General features: G+C 43.5%; 1 protein-coding gene across 1 annotated transcript; it reads left to right on the top strand.

Moving 5' to 3' along the window:
- The first annotated feature begins 228 nt into the window (after positions 1-228).
- Positions 229-22,076, top strand: CWC25 (CWC25 spliceosome associated protein homolog). Its single transcript, XM_052658046.1, has 10 exons — positions 229-382; positions 3,522-3,694; positions 9,383-9,619; positions 12,785-12,854; positions 13,706-13,833; positions 14,630-14,693; positions 15,912-16,123; positions 16,504-16,602; positions 19,956-20,117; positions 20,602-22,076. The coding sequence occupies exons 1-10, from the start codon at positions 365-367 to the stop codon at positions 20,714-20,716; spliced, it is 1,278 nt and encodes a 425-aa protein (XP_052514006.1). The 5' UTR covers positions 229-364; the 3' UTR covers positions 20,717-22,076.
- Positions 22,077-22,138: the final 62 nt, after the last annotated feature.

Here is a 22,138-nt window from a genome sequence, read left to right as displayed (position 1 = left end):
AGCACAACCCCACAGGTCTTCAGCTTATTACCACAACGTTTGGAAAGCCAGGGGGAAGAGCCAACTCGAGGTGACCGAAAGGAAACCACAAATCCCGCGATATCATGGGCCATACTCCGTGAGACTGCTCGCGAAGCTATGCCACGCAACGCGACAGCTAGTATTAAACGTCACTGTCCTGCGACGCTGTCTCTGTAATAAGACGCCCTCCCGGAAGTGGGCTCTAGATCGGGCAGTGGAAGTGGTAGCCGGCTGCTCCCGGGACCAGGTCTCGGGAGGTCGTTGTTGAACTATTTCTCCAAGTTTCTCTCCGATCCTTCCTGCGTCTTCTAGCTCCGGGGAGTGAGGAAACGTCTCCACCATCATGGGAGGCGGAGACCTGGTAAGTGAGGGAGCTCAGGGCTTGGGGAGGACTGAGGCCCGAGACCAACTCGGGCTGGGGACGGGTGTGGCAGTGAGTATTCTTATTATCGCAGCTGTGCTTTCGGGGAGAGGGAGCTGTAGCGCTGGACAGGGGGCGGATCACTGCGGCCATGGAGGGACGGGGCGGAGACTTGGAAAGGCGTGTGAGGTGGGTCGCCAAGGATGGCAGGTGGTGTTTGTTGGCAGGAAACCGTTCTGGCTGGAAATTCTGGAGAGCTTGAGGACGGTTGGAACCGTGGCTAGGAAAGGAGGCAGGTATGAAGGACGTGTCACGCAGATTTTGTTTTGTATATTTTGTCTTGGGGTACCTCGCCTTTCCTCAACTAGGAATTCAGTCTTGTCCTGCGCTGTAATTGTGGTGACTTGTGCCCCATTCTCCTCATCCCTGACCGTGTTCTGGGATCACAGAAGATCTTCCTCATGTTCGCCTTTCTGACTTTCACTCCTTTAGTGCAGCATTCTGATCTGTAGTGGCAGAGCTTTCTTCTGAATTCATTGTTGTTCAGTCACTCAGTCGTGTCCAATTCTTTGTGACCCCATGGACTGCAGCACGCCAGGCTTGCTGTCCTTCACTGTCTCCGGAGTTTGCTCAAACTCATGTCCATTGAGTCAGTGATGCCATCCAACCATCTCATCCTCTGTAATCCTCTTCTCCTGCCTTCAATCTTTCCCAGCATCAGGGTCTTTCCCAGTGAGTTGGCTCTTTGCATCAGGTGGCCAAAGTATTGGAGCTTCAGCTTCAACATCAGTCCTTCCAAAGAATATTCAGGATTGATTTCCTTTAGGATTGACTGGTTTTGATCTCTTTGCAGTCCAAGTGACTCTCAAGAGTCTTCTCCAACACTGCAGTTTGAAAGCGTCAGTTCTTTGTTGTTCAACCTTCTTTATAGTTCAACTCTCACATCCATACATGACTACTGGAAAAACCATAGCTTTGACTATATGGACCTTTGACAGCAAGTGATGTCTCTGCTTTTTAATATGCTGTCTCAGTTTGTCATGGCTTTTCTTCCAAAGGGCAAGTGTTGTTTAATTTCATGGCTGCAGTCACTGTCCGCAGTGATTATAAGTTTTGTGGCTAGTTCTCATAACCTGTATAGCCACCAAATGGGAAAATGTACCCATAAGAATGTAGTGCAAGATCAGAAAAATGCTAATCTCCTGAAAGTGTAGCTAATCGAATCAGCAAATAGATTAATTTAGCCATTTGTCTAGTAGCTATATTAGAGTTTGTCAGATGTTATCAACTAGAATGACTTTCAAGATACCATCAAAGTTAGTCTGATTTAGTGTCTTCAAGTAGCTGCATTTAGGGACAGGAAATGGCACCCCACTCCAGTACTCTTGCCTAGAAAATCCCATGGACGGAGGAGCCTGGTAGGCTGCAATCCATGGGGCTGTGAAGAGTCGGACACAGCTGAGCGACTTCACTTTTCACTTTCATGCATTGGAGAAGGAAATGGCAACCCACTCCAGTGTTCTTGCCTGGAGAATCCCAGGGACAGGGGAGCCTGGTGGGTTGCCGTCTCTGGGGTCGCACAGAGTCGGACATGACTGAGGCGACTTAGCAGCAGCAGCAGCAAGCTCGAATCCGAAGTTTCTCAGCCTCACCACTATTGACATTTTGGGCTGGATAATTCTTTGTTGTGTGTGTAGTCCTGTGCATGTAGGATGTTTAGCAACATAGCTGGCCCCTGGCTAGTAGCACCTTTCTCCCTGAATTGTGATAGCCAAAAGTGTCTACAGACATTCCCAAGTGTTCCCTGAGATGCAAAATCACCTGTATTGAAGGCAAGCGAGAAGGGCCATTAGGGCAAGGTGGAGGGTCGGGGAGGAATGGTTGAATAACCTGATGAGGGGAAAGTGAAAGGTTGCTGCTGTGAGCCGTGTGTTACGCCGGAATTCATGACCTCTGGAGGAGAGGATTTCGAACTGGGGTCAGAGATGAGGCTTGAGTACTTGGAGCTTTTTGTGTACCAAAGTTTTATTAAAGTATAACAGAGGTAGGGAAAGCTTCTGACATAGACATCTGAAGGGGACAGATTGCCCCCTTGCTAGTTTTTAGCAAGGTGTTTTATGTCTGTTAGAAAGCTTTTAATCAGATAAGAGAGATACCTCAAGATTGAGGGAATTTCACCAGGCCTTTCCAATTCTGATCCTCTCCAATTCATTCTGTACATGCTAAGCTGGTCATGCATTTCAGCTGCATATGAATGTTTAATATTTTCTACTGCCAACAGGATAATTCAGTCCCTTAACATGGCTTATAAGGCACTTAACCTGTTGCTTTCTTTATTGGCTTCATCTTGAGTCCCCTTCCCATCAGGTTGCTGTCCTATCTCCAGCCATGCTGAATTATTTGTATTCTGTTCTTTCTCACCACTGGGCCTGTGGCTGTGTGTGCTGTTACCTGTCTTTGAAATCTACTCCACTCGTCCCTGCTTCCTACATCACTGGGATAATTTATAATTGTCCTTAGATGTCACTTCCTCCAGAAAACCTTCCCTGGTTGGGAAACTGAACCAATGCAGTGACTCATGGGGAGAAAGGGAGAAGTGAAGCACTCCTTGAGGGTGAAAGGGAAGAGCAGAATCGGGGGGAGATTCTTGGGAAGGAAGGTTGAAAGAGGTAGAGGTACCAGGTGTGGTTGTAAACCATGCAAGTTCAAGGCAAGTTCAGTGGACTCAAGGACAAGAAGGCTGTATTCTTAAGAATGTGTCCAATGCCAAAGGCACTTGAGTTCTTTCACCTTTCAGAGTCTATACCTTCCCACTTCTCTGCCTCATTCTTGTATTGTCATCACCAGCCCTCACTTCAGGCATGGCCTGTGGAAGTTAGGCTCATACATTTCAGGATGGAAGTAGTTGAGGGGAATTTCGGGGGGGGCCTGTTCCATTCTGAAATTTTATGTACTTGAACAACTTCTCCTCTGCCCCCCACGTGTGAGAGATTGTTGGGTGCCAGCCTCGCCATTGTTAGAGACGTCTTGCCCTTACATGGCTGCCTTGGCGTGAACGGGGTGGGGTGCGGCAGGGCCAGTTATGCTCACCACACACCTGCTCCCTGCCTTGTTTTCTCCCTCGTTTCATTTGCCACAGAATCTGAAGAAGAGCTGGCACCCGCAGACCCTCCGCAATGTGGAGAAAGTGTGGAAGGCTGAGCAGAAGCATGAGGCTGAGCGGAAGAAGATTGAGGAGCTTCAGCGTGAGCTGCGGGAGGAGAGGGCCCGGGAGGAGATGCAGCGCTACGCGGAGGATGTCGGGGCTGTCAAGTAACCAAGGCGCTGGGGCCATTTGGGCTGGGGGTGTCTTGGTGTGTGGGGAAGTGCAGGCCTGTGGGTGCATCGTCCAGTTGTTGCATAATAGCTGGATAAGAGAATGAGTTCGGAGTCAGTCTGAACTGGGTTCTAAGGCTGACTTTGTATGAACTAGCCCAGCTATGTAACTGGGAGCAAGTTTGGGAGCCTCAGTGACCTCAGTAGAACCAGGGTGGGGGTGAGAGTACCCAACTCCTAAGGCTTTTAGAGGATCAGATGAGATGACACGTAAAGGCCTCAGTGTAGGCCAAGTTCATGGTAGACAGTTGACAAGTAACTGTGACTGAGGATGACTGCCTCTACCCTGCTCTTACTGTGTCGAGGCCACATTCCTGCTTTTGTTATTGATGTACTACAGGCTCATTTTAGGGAGGCATTGAGGTCCCATGGAAGGAGATAGATGTTGTGTCTGTCAGTGAAAGCTTTGTGACTGTGGACAGTCCCATTCAGTTTCCTCTTGTATAATATCGGATGGAAGTAATAGATGATATACCCTACCAACCTCCATAAAAGGGGATAGGAGTAAATGTGTTCTGAGAAAAATAAAAGGCATAAAATATGCAGTGCATTCCTAAATCAGAATTGAGTAAAAACTCTAGACTAAAATTGAGTAGTCTCTACTGTTCCTTGTGCATATCCTTGTGGACAAGTCTCCAGGGTGACATGTGACATACTTTCCCCTGTATTGGATATATAGGGCTTTTCCTTAGTAATTTCATCACAGGAGGATTAGTGACATTTGTGTGTGTGAGTGTGTGTGTGAGAGAAGAGACACAGACCAAGAGAGAGACTTAGTTTCAGTTCACGGAAATGGTATTACGGAATTTAGGCAGGAACAGTTACATTCTTTCAGGAAAATGGATTGGGAGAACGCCATTCTGACTTAAGTATGAGTTTAAAATATTCGGAATATTTTAAAATAAAAGGACTTTTGGAATTTTTAAAGTACAACACAATATATTTAGGGCATTAATATATAAAATGAGCTAAGAGAATTAAATTCTGTACTTTTTTTTTAACCATAGGCACACATTAAATTATTTTACTTTTCATACTCTGTATAAATTATATCCTTTATATTTAAAGTAAATCAGTTTCACACATTGGGACTAATTCCTGGGCAGCGTATAAGACATTCTTCTATGTGAACCCTTGATTTTAAAACAAATGTCAACTTTAGACAGAATATCTGTTAGTCAGAAGAGTTTACTTCCCAACCAAAAGTAAAAAATTATTTTCAGATTTTTATTCAGGCAAACGTTACAGATTATGCACCTGATATGTCAGAAATTTTGGGCTTTGCAGAGTCCAATGAGGTCAGAGTATAGATGAGCAGCTTCAGAGCTGGGGGTCCAGTGTTTACCATGTTGCTGACCCTCAGGCCCTCTTGTCTGCTGTGAATGGGAAGAAGGTGATTTTATATTCTTTTGATTTTTTTTTTGCCCCAGCCCCCTCACCCATGTCGTCCAATATCATGAAACTCAAAGGTCAACAAGTAGGCCCCTTTTCTCAGTTTTTACTTGCAGATGTAGTTAGGCCATCTGCTTGTCCAGCGGACTGGCCTGTGTAGTTCCTTGCACAGTGTCGTGCTTTTCATGTATGCAGTAAAAACCCTGTGCTGTTTAACAGCTCACTTCTATGGTTCAGATGATCTTTTCTATGTTTATTATGCTTCTCTCCTAGAACAAAGAAAAAAACCTTAATATCTACATTATCCTTGATCTTCATCCAAATTCCTCTTTGCAGTGGAGTGTTGCTTTGGTATTCTCTTTATTAGAAAATTGTGTTTTCCATGCTTGGGTCTACACCAGCATTTCTCAACCCTTGTACTTCAGTGTGTCCTTGGGAGATTAGATAGATGAAGATGGGAGTGATTCCCACTCAGGCCAGCTTCCTAAGAATAGCAGGGGTTGTCTGGGGCAAGGGCATCTGTAGATTTTAAGAGCTCCCTCGGAATTCCCTGGCCTCCCAGTGGGTAGGAGACCTCTCACTTCTCGGCTTTCACTGCTGAGGGCTCGGGTTTGGTCTCTGGTTGCTGCTGCTGCTGCTAAGTTGCTTCAGTTGTGTCCAACTCTGTGCAATCCCATAGACAGCAGCCCGCCAGGCTCCCCCGTCCCTGGGATTCTGGTTAGGGAACTAAAATCTCACAAGCCACTTGCGTGGCAAAAACAAAAATCTCCCTGGGTGAGCCTCATGGGCAGCCTCAAGAACCTGTTCTATATCCTTAGTGATAGCAACAGCAAAAATCTGTAGATTATTTCATTTTTATATGACTTTTACCCTGTATCTTTTCTCATTTAAAAACTCAGAGAGAGGGACTTCCCTGGTGGTCCAGTGGCTAAGACTCTGCACTCATAATGCAGAGTGCCCCTGTTCAATCCCTGGTCAGGGAACTAGATCCCACATGCTGCAACTAAAAAATCCTGTATGCTGCAATGAAGACTGAAGATCTCACATGCTGCAGTTAAGACCTGATGTAGCCAAATAAATAAATAAATATTAAAAAAAAAAACAAAACTCAGAGAGAGCATCTCATTTAAAAGCAATGAGAGTTGGCAGTTACCAGCTCCATTTTATTTAAAAATTTTATTTATCTGTTTATTTTTGGTTAGGTCTTCATTGCTGCCCAAGGGCTTCCTGTCATTGCCATGGGTGGGCTTCCCATTGCAGTGGCTTCTCTTGTTGGGAAGCACAGGCTCTAGGCCTGTGGGCTCAGTAGTAGTGGTACACGGGCTAGTTGCCCCGTGACGTGTGGGGTCTCAGTGTCTGGACGAGGGATCTAACTTCTGTCCCCTGTATTGGGAAACTAGTTTCATTTTAGACGTGAGGATGTGGAAGTGTGAAGAAATAACTTGCATGGTTACTGGGCTGGTTAGTGGTGGAACCAGGCCAAGTCCAGTGGCACTGGATCTCTGTGATTACAGCGTGGTTTCTTACCAGAGGGTCTGAGGAGGGCTCATATCAGTTGAGTCCTTTTTTAAAAAAAAATTAAATGAATTAACTGATTGATTGTTGGCTGGGCTGGGTCACTGTTGCTCCGTGGACTTTCCTTTAGTTGTGGGGAGCGGGGGCCACTCTCTGGTTGTGGTGCTTAGGCTTCTTGTTGCTGAGCACAGTCTCTAGAGCTCAGGCTTCAGTAGTTGCAGCGAGAGGGCTCAGTAATTACCGCTCCCTGGCTCTAGAGCACAGATTCAGCAGCTGTGGCGCATGGGCTCAGTGGCTCTGTGGATGTGGAATCTTCCCAGATCAGGGATTGAACCTATGCCTCCTGCATTGGCAGGCGGACCCTTTACCACTGAGCCAACCAGGGAAGCCCTGGTTGAGTCCTTTGAAGACAAGCTGGAGCCCTGAAGATACTACTTCATAGAAGTATCTGTCTTCATTTTTCCTTCTTTCTTCTGGACAGGTTTTGCTTTATGCCTTCAGGTTCCCAGCCCTCCTACCTTTTCATATCATCTCTTCTCTTTCTTTCGCTTAGTTTCTTTTCCCTCATCTCGTAACTGCTCCTGCTCCCCAAGGCTCACTGCTCTTCTCACTTTATTCTCTAAGGGTGCCTTCAGGGACTTCCCTGGTGGTCCAGTGATGGAGAACCTGCCTGCCACTGTGGGGGATGTGGGTTCGAGCCCTGGTCAGGGAACTAAGATCACACATGCCACTGGGCAACTAAGCCCGTGCGCCACAAGTAGAGAAGCCTTCAAGCCACAATGAAGACTCAGCACAGCCAATAAATAAACACATAAAATATATATATATATTTTTAAAAGAGTGCCTTCATTCCTCTGGTACCAGTGTCAGCTTCATGCTGATGACTCCCACGTGTATCTCTGCGTATTCAGGTGTTCCTGCTTCAAGTGCCCCACAGTCACCTCCTCGCATTCTTAGCTCTCAGCAGCACTGTTTGGTAATTTGTTGACCTCTGTGCCTTATCTGGTAGCCTGTGAGGAGCTCAGCTGCCTGAATCTTTGTCATCTTTCCAATGTTACTCCTCTCTGCCTGGCACACAGGAAGAATGCTGAGTCAGTGTTTACAAATGAATACAAATGAATATTTAATCCCTGCTTCCCAGTCCATGTTCATGTCAGGCATGTATAGGCATGATCCTTTGACTCACCTTTGACATGTCCTTTCATTCATTTATTTTAAGACATGTTTATTTGTTTCATTTGGTTGCATCAGGTCTCAGCTGTGGCACGTGGGATCTTTTGCTGCGGGTATGCAGGCTTCTCTCTAGCCATGCTGCAAGGCGCTCCAGAGCTCATGGGCTCAGCAGTTGTGGCGCAAGGGCTTCGTTGCTCTGAGGATGTGGGTTCTTAGTTCCCTGACCAGGGATCAAATCTGGGTCCCCCCGGCATTGCATGGGGGGGACTCTTAACACCTGGACCACCAGGGAAGTCCATCAAACCAATCATTTTAATAAGAAAAGAGGTATCTAAAGGGTTTAGACCCTCTTATTGGTTTAAATTATTTTTATTAAAATGTGCAAACATGGGGCTTCCCTGGTGGTTCAGTGGCTAAGATTCCAAACTCTCAATGCAGCAGACCCAGGTTCATTCCCTGGTCAGTGAACTAGATCCCACGTGTGGCAACTAAGACCTGGCACAGCAAAATAAATAAAAATAAATATTCAAAACATTTTTTTTTAATGTGAAAAGATATAACTAAAAAGATATTATTTATGCTCATAGTTGTTATGTAATCTTAAAAATCAATATACAAAAAATGTCATATTCAAAAATCATTGAAACTAATGTTATAGATAGTACTCTTTTGATGAAACTGCTTTGCTGCTTGCAATGTGAATGTGATATTGGTTGCCCCAACACACTCTTACGAGTTCAGTGCAGCTTTATTGTTTGTTGCCTGGAGACCCAATTTTCTCACCACTTTTTCTCTTAGAACCACAGCGAAATATTTGGCATGATACTGTGACATAATTTGGCTTCCCTCTTTTGGCTTGAAAACATAACTTGCTATGGCTGATCTTTTCTCATTATCCCTTTGAATGTGGTATTACCCCTGGTGCCAATATGCCAGTAATTTCCAAAACACGTGATAAATACCACTGCATATGTGGTCACTGGAATTGTTCTTGGTGATGAGCTGATCCAGAATCTTGGTGATGAGCTGATCCAAAATGTGCACATTAGCTGTTTCAGATTATCCTCGGCATGAAGGCACAACACAAAGACTTCGTAAAGGAGACTTGAGAAGCCCTGAGCAAAGATCCACGCCCCAGGCTGAGGAACATTCTTTCCTCACAAGTTGCTTTAGTTGTGTGGAAATAATCTCTCTGCTAAAATGTAAACTCCATGACAGCAAGTACCATTTCTTCCCAAGTGCCTCATGGAGTGTGGTGTTTAGCCTTTGCTAAAGAGCCTGTAGCATGAGTCCTAGTCTGATCAGCCACACTTTTTTTTTCTTTAATGTTTGGCTATGCCTTTCAACCTGTGGGATCCTAATTCCCTGGCTAGGGATTGAACCCACAACCTTGACAGTAAGAGCATGGAGTCCTAACCGCTGGACCGCCAGGGAATTCCCCTAGCTGTGCTTATTATCTATCACTTGTGTTCAGGTTTTGTGTTTAGGTTTGCAGGAGTCTACATTTTCTTTGACTATTTCTTTTTTTTTTTCCCCTTGAACTAGGAAAAAGGAGGAAAAATTGGACTGGATGTACCAGGGTCCTGGTGGGATGGTGAACCGTGATGAGTACTTGCTGGGGCGTCCTATTGACAAATACGTTTTTGAAAAGATGGAGGAGAAGGAGGCAGGCTGTTCTTCGGAGACAGGACTCCTCCCAGGCTCTATCTTTGCCCCGTCAGGTGCCAATTCCCTTCTGGACATGGCCAGCAAAATCCGAGAGGACCCGCTTTTCATCATCAGGTACTGATGAGGGTCTGGGAAGGGGGTTTTGTTAGAGATGCTCAGCCGAGATGTTATCTCGCCTCTTGCTTTACAGTTGGGAAGAGATTGGTAAATGTACCAGTCCAGATCAGATTTATCCATTTACCCTTAGCCGTTAAATAACAAGAGGTAGGCAAGGTGAGAAAGACTGGCAGCTTCTTAGAAATTTGGAGATATGTATGACCTGCCTCTTGAGAAACCTATATGCAGGTCAGGAAGCAACAGTTAGAACTGGACATGGAACAACAGACTGGTTCCAAATAGGAAAAGGAGTACGTCAAGGCTGTATATTGTCACCCTGCTTATTTAACTTCTATGCAGAGTACATCATGAGAAACGCTGGGCTAGAAGAAGCACAAGCTGGAATCAAGATTGCCGGGAGAAATATCAATAACCTCAGATATGCGGATGACACCACTCTTATGGCAGAAAGTGAGGAAGAACTAAGAGCCTCTTGATGAAAGTGAAAGAGGAGAGTGAAAAAGTTGACTTAAAGCTCAGCATTCAGAAAACTAAGATCATGGCATCTGGTCCCATGACTTCATGGGAAATAGATGGGGAAACAGTGGAAACAGTGTCACACTTTATTTTGGGGGGCTCCAAAATCACTGTAGATGGTGACTGCAGCCATGAAATTAAAAGACGCTTACTCCTTGGAAGAAAAGTTATGACCAACCTAGACAGCATATTCAAAAGCAGAGACATTACTTTGCCGACTAAGTTCTGTCTAGTGAGGGCTATGGTTTTTCCAGTGGTCATGTATGGATGTGAAAGTTGGACTGTGAAGAAAGCTGAGTGCCGAAGAATTGATGCTTTTGAACTGTGGTGTTGGAGAAGACTCTTGAGAGTCCCTTGGACTGCAAGGAGATTCAACCAGTCCATTCTAAAGGAGAGCAGTCCTGGATGTTCATTGGAGGGACTGATGTTGAAGCTGAAACTCCAATACTTTGGCCACCTCATGCGAAGAGTTGACTCATTGGAAAAGACTCTGATGCTGGGAGGGATTGGGGGCAGGAGCAGAATGGGACGACAGAGGATAAGATGGCTGGATGGCATCACCAACTCGATGGACATGAGTTTGAGTGAACTCTAGGAGTTGGTGATGGACAGGGAGGCCTGGCTGCTGCGATTCATGGGATCGCAAAGAGTCGGACATGACTGAGCTACTGAACTGATAGAGTTCTTTTCCCCTCCCCTCTCTCCCTCCCTTTGTTTGTTTGTTTTCATAGCAGAACCCTTTAAAAAGAAACTTTAGAATCTTACTTGAAATCTTAGAACAGATCAAAGTAAAGCTGCATTTTGGCTGTTAAATAAAATCATGTAGTGTGTGTGTGTGTGTGTGTGTGCGTTTTAATTTGCATAATTTTTATTTCAAGGATGTAAGATAGAACATTGAAAAATGTTTATTTCTTATTTATATATCTTTATATGTACATATTTTCTCCCATTTTGTAGTAAAATATGCATAACATAAAATTTACCATGTTAACTGTTCTAAACTGTACAGCTCAGTGGCAGTAGGCACATTCACACTGTTGTGCAACCATCACCCCCACCCGTCCTTCTCCAGAGCTTTTTCATCTTTGCAGCTGAAACCTTATACTCCTTAAACAATAAGTCCCCATTCCCTCCTCTTCCCAGTTCCTGGCAACCACTTCTACTTTCTTTTTCTATGAGTATACTCTAATTACTCACATAAGTGGAATCCTATGGTATTTATTTTTTTTGTGACTGGCCTATTTCACTCAGCATTATGTCATCAAGGTTTATCCATATTATATAGCATGTGTCAGATTTCTGTTTTAAAAATTGTGGTAAAATGCACATGATGTACAATTTCCCATTTAAACCATTTTATGTATACAGTTCAGTAGTAGGGCGTTTGGATTATTGTGCAGTCAATCTCCAGAAGTTTTTCATCTCTTTGTTTTTTTTTTTTTTTGTGAGGCTTACTGGATCTTCCCCAACCAGGAGTTGAGCCCAGGCCACCAAAGTGAAAGCCTGGAATTCTAACCTCTAGGCCACCAGGAAAGTCCTCATCTTACAAAACTGAAAATCTATACCCATTAAACAACGCTCCATTTCCCCTCCCCCGCAGTCCCTGGGGCCCACTATTGTATTTTCCATTCCTATTGTTGGACTATTCTGAGCCTCATACAAGTGAAATCGTTCAGTATTTGCTTTTTTGTGAGTGGCTTATTTCACTTCCTATAATGTCTTCAAGGTTCACTGAGGTTGTATCAGGATTTCCTTCTTTTCTAAGGCTGAATGATAGTCAGTTGCATGTTTATACCACATTTTTTAATCCATTCATCTCTCATGCCCATTTGGATTATTTCCTCCTTTTAGCTATTATGAATAATACTGCTATGAACATCGGTGTATAAATATGCATATTATTTTATAAACTCATTTTTTCCACCTAATCATATATATGGGGCATGTTTTTTTATTGCTGACCACGCTTTTATAACATTTTTAATATCTATATTGTATGGATATACCATAATTTATTTTATTAATATTCTCCTATTGAATCCCTAACTTGTTTCCAGGCTTACATCATTCTAATATGAACAACTTTTTAGTGACCTTCCTTGATTATATCCCTTCAATAATAAATTCTTGAGGAAGCATTTATAAGACTGAAGACTTTATGAGTATGTACAGGCTGTGATAAATGTTGCCAAATTGTCCTCCAGGAAAATTGACCTGTTTATCTTCCTATGAATATATGAGAATAAGGCTTCTTTAAAGAGGAATCCATTCTCTTTACTTTTCAATGAGTTATGATGCTAAACAGTGGAGGTAGTATTGAAATGCTGCATATGTTTGATACACAAGATGACATACATCTACTTGACCAGTTGGGAAGCCCTGAGCATGAAGCTTAACAAGCAACAGACCAAACTCACTTTCTTGCACAACAGGGAGCCGGTGTGGACTTGACCCGCAATACGCAATCCCTCATGCAGACTTGGGGAAGATTTCTGACTTTCACACCATCATGCAGATTGCATCATAGGGCTTGTCTGCTTGCATTTAGAAAAAAGATTGCTGCATAGAGTTATGGAGAGTAGAATGAATGACTTAATTCCCTTTCTGAAGAAATAATCATAATTTTTATAACTTCTCTTTCTTTAGGAAGAAAGAGGAGGAGAAGAAAAGAGAAGTCTTGAATAATCCTGTGAAAATGAAGAAAATCAAAGAATTGGTAAGTAGTGCCTTATGTAAGCATTAAGAGCTCCTTAACATGAGAACTCCTCTCCATTTCTTCTTTTCTTTCCTTCTCTCCATTTATTATGAGAGGGAAAACAGAATGGCTTTAAACGTCTTTGTCTTTTAGAGACTGTCTCCTGGTGATTTTATGCAATCTTATATCAAGCTTAGTTGTGCTTGGTTTTCTCTCTTATGTCTTTTGGTTGGAAATGCGGCATGTGATGTTACTCTCCCAGAAAAAGGCGGGTCTTGGGATATGCCTTTGGAACGCACGACTGTGCACTGTGTTCAGGAGACCAGGTGGTGCCCCGTTCATCATCAGGGCCCATTCATCATCCACGCGTTATGTGGCTGTTTCTTTTTTTCTTTACCTTTTTATTTTATGTTTGGAGTGTAGCCGATTGTTGTGACAGTGTCAGGGTGACCGCAGAGGACTCAGCTTTACATACATATGTATCCTTTCTCCCCTAAACTCCCTTTATGTGCATGTTTCTTGGATCAGTTGGTTAAGAAAAGTTTAAAAATTGATCTTGCAGTCCCTAATTACTTTCAGTGGAGTTGGATTCTTTGGACAGAACAGAAATTCCTAGGCAGTGTTTCTGGGGACTGTTTCAAAACACAGATTCCCAGCCCCACCCACCAGAAAGTCCATTCAGTAGTCCAGTGGGTGTTTCTGCACAACCAGGGTCAGGACCCTCCACTGTTGTCAGCACGGGGTGGCTGATTGATCATGTCCCCAAGCCCCTGTAGACCCAGAGACCTGAAGTCAGGCAGTTTCCACATGACCCTCAGAGAGGCTGACAGGTCTGGATAATCTTACATGCTTATGTTCTGGGTATTTTCTAGTTGCAAATGAGTCTGGAAAAAAAGGAGAAGAAGAAAAAGAAGGAGAAGAAAAAGAAGCACAAGAAACATAAGCACAGAAGCCCAGGCAGCGATCGTTGCAGCAGCGAGGATGAGCGCAGCCGCGGGAGGTGAGAGCGCTGAGCGGCCTCCTGCACCATTGATTCACTCACGCTCATTCATTCCACAGAAGTGGACGAGCGCCTGCTCTGGACCGAGAACCGCTAGGTTCTGGGGGCTCAGTGGAGGGCACTGGCACCCTCTGGCTCTCTGCCCATGGAGTTGCCAGCTAGCATTAGAGTTCCTAGAGGTGCTGGCACGATCCCCAGCAGGGCTGGCTGCCACTGTGTCAGTCCTAAATCAGACGTCCTGGATGCGACTTTCAGCTCTTTTTTATTTTATTTATTTATGTACTTTTTGGCCGCACTGCATGACATGTGGGATCTTAGTTCCTCGATGAGGGATGGGACCTGCGTTTCTTGTATTTTAAGCTCAGAATCTTAACCGCTGGACTGCCAGGGCAGTCCCTCATTTCAGCTCTTGATTCTGCCAAGACTGGAGTGGGTTTTACGGAGGCTTTTTCTTTTTTTTAATGCATTAATGGGCCCATCTGGGCTTGTTCTGTGTCTTCTCTGCGGGAGCCGCCGGCGCTGTCGCTGCTGACTCAGAGTCCCTAGAATAGCAGCACGAGGTGAGAGGAGAATGTGCTCGGGCGCTGGAGCTGAAAAGTGAGGCCCACGGTTTTTCGCAGGAAAAACATGACTGTGCTGATGCATCTTCCAGCAGAGATAGAGAAACACACTCCCACGTGAGAGCCAGGAGGTGGGAGAGGTCACGTTTGAAACAGGAAGCACATTTCGGCACAGAGCTGTAAACTGGACCTTTAGGCGTCTTCTTTTTCAATGACTTATGTGTTTAATCTCTTAGATCTCAAAAGAGGATGGCAAATTCTCCCTCTGTTTTGTCCAAAGTCCCTGGATATGGCTTACAGGTAAGGATATGGCTTCTCAAAGGGAGTGACCGTGGGGCCATGGAACGTGCCAACCTGGCAGCCTTTTTGGATATAGAGCATTTTTTTTTTTAACTTTTTATTTTATTTTGGAGTATAGCTGATGTTATGATAGTTTCAGGTGTACAGCAGAGGGACTCAGCCATATATATACATGTATCCACTCTCCTCCAAACTCCCGTCCCATCCAAGCTGCCACATAACATTGAGCAGAGTTCCCAGTGCTATATACAGTAGACCCTTATTGGTTATCCATTTTAAATATAGCAGTGTGTACCTGTCCATTCCAAACTCCCTAACTGTTCCTTCCCCCAATCTTTCCCCCTGGCAACCATAAGTTCGTTCTCTAAGTCTGTGAATCTTTTTCTATTTTGTAAACAGTTTCATTTCTATCATTTTTAGATTCTGCATATCAGGGATGTCATACGATATTTCTCCTTCTTTGTCTGACTTTTATTTCCCTCAGTATGACAGTCTCTGAGTCCATCCATGTTGCTGCATGGACATAGAGCATTTTTAGCAGCCAGTCATACACACAGAAAGAAGGGACTTTGGGCAGCAGAGGCTGGGATTGCTGGGGAACAGGCCCCTTCCTTGCTCCTGAGCCTCTCACTAAGCTGTTGTCCCTCTGAGTAGAGGGGCTAAACCATAATGGGCATTTAGGCATCCCCCCCTTCCCTCTGCAGGTAATTTACATGAAATGCATACATTTTAAGTGTCCAGGTTGATGACTTTTTAATAAATGTACATCCTTCTGGACTCCTTTTTTCCCCTCAGGTCCTTTCCTCCATGTTCTGCCTCCTACTCCCCCTCAGGCTGTAGAGAAGAGCCAGGCCAATTTAAGTGCTTGGGTGATATATCCTTTTAGGGCATTCTGAGGATGACTTTCGGAGAAGGCGATGGCACCCCACTCCAGTACTCTTGCCTGGAAAATCCCATGGACGGAGGAGCCTGGTCGGCTGCAGTCCATGGGGTCGCGAAGAGCTGGACACGGCTGAAGCGACTTAGCAGCATCAGCAGCAGCAGAGGATAACTTTCCTTAGTGTATGTAGCTCTCAGTGATAACCGTATGATGGGATTGGAATACCCAGTTGGCCCCGTATAGGACCTCAATGTTTATTCATTTTCTTGTTTCACTGCATCTTCTGAGCTGCTGGATCTTCCTGCATACAGCTTTCCTTCCTTTCCTTGATGATACAGGTCAGGAACTCCGACCATAGCCAGGGACTGCAGGGTTCTCTGATGGCTGAACGAAAGGGAGCGCATGGGTTGAAAAATTATTCCAGGTCCAGGAGCTCCTCTTCCTCACCTCCCAGACATACCAGCAAGAAGAGCACCAAGGAAGCAGGGTCCCGGGATAGGAGGTCCCGATCCCCTGGCAGAAGGTCTCGGTCCCCAAGGCCAAGCAAGCCGTGAGTGTGGGGATTTCAGTGGGCAATGACCTGTGGGTGTGGGGGCCTGGTCACAGCTGGGCTTTGCTGTTGGCCATATCTGTTCATCAACTCTTCCAAATGGCTTTGCTTTGTTATTATTGTTACTTTTTTTTTTTTTTAATGTAAAGCCCAAATTTCTAGAACTACATATTTGTATGTGTGGAATCTCTGGAGTGAGAGTAATATCAAATCTTATGTATCCTTATGCCTTTATTTTTCTTCCAGTTCTTCCCTCTGTTTTCTTCAATTTGGGTTATGATTCTGAAGCTGGTAGCTTTTCTTCCATCTTTTGAAGGACATGATAGAAGCCCCTATATTGAAAAAGCTTTTCTCCTCTCTGCCCTCCGTATCTGTTACAGGCACAACTCTAAGGTAAACAGGAAAGACAGAGGCCGAAGTAAGAGCCCGTCTCCTAAAAAGGAGGTTTACCAAAGGCGGTATGCTCCTGGGTACACCAGGTGAGTCCAGAGCCCAGGAGGTTCACTTCAGACTCCCAGGCATGAGTCTAGGAATGGCTCAGACCAGGGCAAGAGGATAATCTGTATCACCCTTTTTGTTTACCCCTTTCTTATTCCACTTGTTAACTTTTAACCATCCACCCTACCCCCTCTCCCCACTGCATGTGAATCACATTGAAAGGACAAAGTAAATAGTTTTGAACTATTGAACTAATGACCAATTCACTAAGTGACTCTGTCAACATCTGTAAACCGCGGTTATTCTCACAGAGATTTCCACAGGAAGCTTTTCTTAAGAGTGCTCCTTTCTTGAGGCATCAGCTGAAAGGGAAGCAGGGTGGTCTCTTTGAGGGCAAATGCCCTAAGATCAACTCTGCGTTTGAGTTAGGTATGGCTTGGGTCTGACAGAACATAGACGTACAGTCTTGGGACCTGAGTGGAGTTGGCTGTGCCCTTGAGAGGCTGTCCCAAAGGGTCTCAATTGCTCTTAGAAGTTATTAGATGAAGGAATTCCCTAGTGGTCCAGTGGTTAGGACGCCACACTTTCCCTGCTGAGGGCTTGGGTTCAATTCCTGGTGGAGGAACTAAGATTTGGCAAAAAAAAAAAAAAGAGTCGGGCAACTTTTAAAGCTTAAAGAAAACCCAAAATCCCATTCCCTGGCGGCTCCTATGATGTAATTTCTGGGAGGATGAGATGGGTAGCTAGGATCAGCAACTCAATGGACATGAATAACCTCAGTAATTCCAGTACACAACCAGCACTGAAAAGTCACTGAGTTCATAATAACCTCTTTCAGTCACTATGGCATTAGAAGAGATGCAGACCCTAAGGTCCCTTTTAACTCTTAATTGCCTGATTCCCTAAGTTTAAGGTTTAATTTTGATTGGCAACTTTCCAAAATATTACATATTTCCCTGCCTTCCAGAGGGGGAGGGTATACTGCATGTTATTTAATCTCCTGTTGGTGTCGCTGGGTCAGTTCTTCAGCTGTGCTGTAATCCATGCTCTTCTTAGGGGTGGATGCTCATGACTATATGTTGTTTTTTTTTTAAATATATTTTAAGACTCTTGGTCAGTGCAAGGCCTGCTTTTTCAGATCCTGCTTTGTTTTTCTGTCTCTTCTGCCATCTGCCATCACTTGAATTTGTCTCATTTTGTCAACCTTTTCTTAGTGCTGTTAGAATTTTTGTTGAATTTTATGATTTAGAAAGAGTTAGAATAAACAGGTTCCTACTGTGTAGGACCAATAGACCAATATTTCAATAAATTTTTTAAAAAAAGTGATCTCAAGTCTTCAAAAGAGATCTCAAGATCTCAGTCTTCCAAGAATGGAAACACAGAAACTGGAAAGGATGGGTTTTGTGATCTCTTTGCTTTGGTTTGGTGTTCCAGGTAGTTGAACACTAAAGATGTAACCAAGATTAGGGTACTGAAAAAAGAAAGAAAGATTACGGCCGTAAAACCTTAGCACTATTTATATTGTTTCTCAGATTGAGGGTCACTGGATATTTCCTCAAGGGTCTGAGAGTTCTGCAAGAATTTAAAATTTTTTTTGAGTTCTCTTTTGAATGTTTTAATTAGTGATCTGAAACACCTTTCTTGTCAATCGAAAAGATGAAGCTTCTCCCGTTTCTCCACATCTTCACCAACGTGTTATTTGTGGTCTTTTTGATGCTAGCCATTCTTCAGGTGTGAAGTGATACCACGTTGTGGTTTTGATCTGTTTTTCTCTGATGTTTAGCAGTATTGAGCATCTTTTCATGTGCATGTTAACCATCTGTATATATTCTTTGGAAAAATGTCTCTTCAGGTCTTCTACTCATTTTTTAGTTGGGTTGTGTGTTCTGCTGTTGAGTTGTTTGAGCTGTTTATATAATTTTAATATTAACTCTTTGTCAGTCATGTTATTTGCAAATACATTTTTTCCCATTCAGTAATTTTGTTTTGTTTTGTTGATAATTTCTTTTGCTGTTCAAGAGCTTTTGAGTTTAATCTGGTCCCATTTGTTTATTTTTGCTTCTGTTTCCTTTGCCTGAGCAGATAGATTAAAAAAAAATTGCTATGACTTATGTCAAAGAATGTACTGCCTGTTTTCTTGTAGGAGTTTTATGGTTTCTGGTTTTATATTTGGGTCTTTAATCCATTGTGAGGTTTTTTTTGTATGTGCTGTGAGAAAATGTTCTGATCCTATTCTTTTACATGTAGCTGTCTGGTGTGGTTCTCCTGTGTGGTTCAATTTCTCTAGAAACTACCAGAGTCTACCCTCTAGAGGGTCTCCTGTAGATGCTTGAGAGAGCAGTCACTGACTTCCCCCGAGTCAGGCAAGAGGATCCCAGGTTGTCTTAATTGTTCCTTATATAGACTTAAAATTAGTCCCTTTGTTTTCATCCTTGTGGACCACACTCCAAAGTATTAGAGCCTACAGTACCTGAAGCTCTCCTGGATTTTACAGTGTGAATTGCTTCTGATCAGTATCAGGCACTTAGGATTCCGTGTCCTCTAATCTGTTAAAGTGGTTACCACTCCTTCATCTTCTTGTGTCTTCTGACAGTTTGTTCACATATGTCTTATCTAGAGTTATTTCCTCTTCCATTTTCTTTTTAGTTAGTGGGGTTTTGAAGGGGAGTCTTCACTTCGCTATAGATAACTGTCAGATTTTTAGTATCTTAAGTTTATTTCTCAAAATTGGGCTCCCAACTCCCTATGGGACTCCGATAATTATTTTTCCTTTTAAAGGGGGATCTGTATATCACACCAATTTGAGAAACAATGGATTTGGATGTCTTACATTGGTAAATAGTGATCGAGCTGGTTCATCTCCTCTTCTTGCTCTTCATTTGCAGTGAGTACTAGGAAAGAAGACCTGTCTACTGAGACTAAGTTAAATTCTTCAGGCAGCTTGCTTCTAGCTTAGTCCTGAATGGTATACTCATGAGCTATGTCCATGAACTTCTAAGCATCTCCAGTGGGTAGGTGGTAGATATCAACCATCACATGGATAAACTTGGTTCCCTGTTCTTCTATAAGTTGTTAAACAAACAACTGGAATATAATTGCCATAGATGGAGGCTCCTGATTAGTTCTTATTATGTATTGTTTCAGAATAATTAGAGATTATTGAATGAGAGTATGGATTCCTTCACTAAAAGTCGTGAAATTTGAGTGAAACCACCTGATCAAGTTGTTAGGAAGGAAGGAAACTCTTGCTAAGTGTGGCACTGGGCTGAGCATTTCCAAGGGAAGAGAGCTATGGGCTGGAGAATCTGGGTCCTACCTGGTTTCTCTTCCTGGGGTATTTCTATTTTTTGGCTGGGAGAGAAGTAGGCCTTAGGGTAATTTTTGTGTTCAACAGAAAGCTCTCATCAGAGGAGCTGGAGCGAAAAAGGCAAGAGATGATGGAAAATGCCAAGTGGCGAGAGGAAGAGAGGCTGAACATCCTCAAGAGGCATGCCAAGGATGACGAGCGGGAGCAGAGGCTGGAGAAGCTAGACTCCCGGGATGGGAAGTTTATCCAGTGAGTGCATATTTTCCCTGCCTAACAGCGTTCATGGCCATGGTCCCAAAGAGGCAGTCAGAAAAACTGGTTCAGTCACTGTGTCCCCAGTGTTTCTGTGTCCATGTGGAGCTCAGCCCCCAGATACCTCTGTTGCTTTTCTCAACTTCTGGCCAGACAGGGGGATGTTTTTGATTTGAGGGGAGGAGAAATGAATTGGTATTTTACTGAATCTTCTTGTCCTTCTAAGAATTCAAGGCTCAGGAAGCCTTTTTCAAATGAGGATTGGACTTATTTTCCAGAACAGATAAATTTTCCCTTACAAAATTTGTAAAAAATTGAGTTCCAGATGGAGTTACTCAAAACTTATATCTATGTGGACTTAAAGAGAGCTTGTGTTTCTACAGCCGCTTTATGGGTAGCAACATGTTTCTTCTAATTCTGCCAGGTAGTTGACCAGTTGACAAATGTTGTTACTTAATTTTCCCCTGTCTTCTCTTTGCAGCCGCATGAAGCTAGAGAGCGCATCTACCTCCTCTCTGGAAGATCGGGTGAAGCGGAATATTTACTCTCTCCAGAGAACCTCAGTAGCTCTGGAGAAGAACTTTATGAAAAGATGAAAGCCATCCCCTGTCTTGCTGGTTTTCCTGAAATTTCCAGGGAGGCTGCTGATCCCTTAAAAATTCTCTTTATAAGAGTTCAAATGGCTTCTTTCACAGATGTCAAACCACCACTGTTCAAAGTGACTTTCCTTCATGGATTGCAGAAACAGCTCAGTTCTTTTGAGAACCAGTGTGACTTGCTCTATGGGACCCTCGGTAACTTTTGCTGGGTGCAGAGTGGTTTTTTCAGTGGGTAGGCACTGGAACATCTAGGTGTGAGCACTCATCTTGCTCTGGAGGGAGCCTCCCTATGCCTCTTCCCTCCACCTGTGTGAGAAGACTTAACTAACTCTACCACCTCAGAATAGACTGGACCTTTCAGAAACCTCTCCCCTCTGAATCACCCAGAAAGATTGTTCTTACCAAGGTAAATGAATACTTAACTTGATTTAGTAGGTGTGACAGAATGATGTCAGATTAGGGCAGAGCCAAGGCAGTGACAAAGAATCTGGAAGGGAAAACAATGCAAAAAACCCCCACAGAAACCCCCTAAATGAACTGTTTAACTATTTGAACTATCAAACTGTAAAATATAGTGTATATGTATAAATTATAATTTTTACATCTTTTGGAAAAAAGTTAGCTTTGTGAGAATATCTTGTTTGGTAAGTGACTTTACTATGTAATAGAACCTCATTGTATCTTGTTATCCAGTAACACAGCAAGGCAGGTCAGCTTTTCTTTCCTCTGCAAATCTGGCAGATTTTGGAGGGGCCCAGGGTTTATTGATAGGATCTAGGGTATCTGTCCTTTTTACACAGCTTATAGTCTCTGATGTGTGGGCAGTGCAGAAATGAAGTCAAATCATTTTAGGAGTCAGGACCGAACTCAGTATGTACCCTGGCTCTTAAAGTATAGTGGAAGCTGTTTACTTCATGCTTTCCCTTTTATCATGTAGTAATCTTATTATGAGTCTAGGTTTTCAGGAGTTGTTTGGTATTATTTTTTAGTCAGGTATTAAAAAAAAAAAAAAAATCCAAACTCATAGGATCAGTCTCCTGTCTTCATCCCTTTCCTGTCTCCTACCAGAAGTTCTCATTTGACTCAGGAGTCCTAGGCACTCTTGATCCACACATTAGCTGGGCTGGTTCCTTGTTCTGCTAATTCCTAATTCTTAAACGAATTTGGATTTATATTTTTTGAGCACTTATGCTGCCACACTGTTACGCTTAAAACCCAGTCTTTCCCCAGAGAGAAAGTAACATACACTTGTTATTCCATTTAACACCTTATCCTGCTTCCCTATACTAGGGTTAATTATGTCTTTTATTTTATTACTTGGTAATAAAAACTACATTTATTTTTGTAACTGTGTAAAGAGCCACCTGTGCTGAGTATTGAATTCCCATACAGAACAATGTTGATCCACGATTTGTGTCC

Source organism: Budorcas taxicolor, chromosome 19 (genome assembly GCF_023091745.1).
Source record: "Budorcas taxicolor isolate Tak-1 chromosome 19, Takin1.1, whole genome shotgun sequence".
Lineage (NCBI taxonomy): Eukaryota > Metazoa > Chordata > Mammalia > Artiodactyla > Bovidae > Budorcas > Budorcas taxicolor.
The sequence above is the reverse complement of the archived record's forward strand: the minus strand, read 5'-3'. Positions and strand labels throughout refer to the sequence as shown.

What these genes read in the sequence shown, in the direction of transcription:
- CWC25 (XM_052658046.1), top strand. An exon ending in GACCCGCTTTTCATCATCAG is followed by an intron (nt 9,620 to 12,784) that starts GTACTGATGAGG and finishes CTCTTTCTTTAG; the next exon opens with GAAGAAAGAGGAGGAGAAGA. An exon ending in TGAAGAAAATCAAAGAATTG is followed by an intron (nt 12,855 to 13,705) that starts GTAAGTAGTGCC and finishes GGTATTTTCTAG; the next exon opens with TTGCAAATGAGTCTGGAAAA.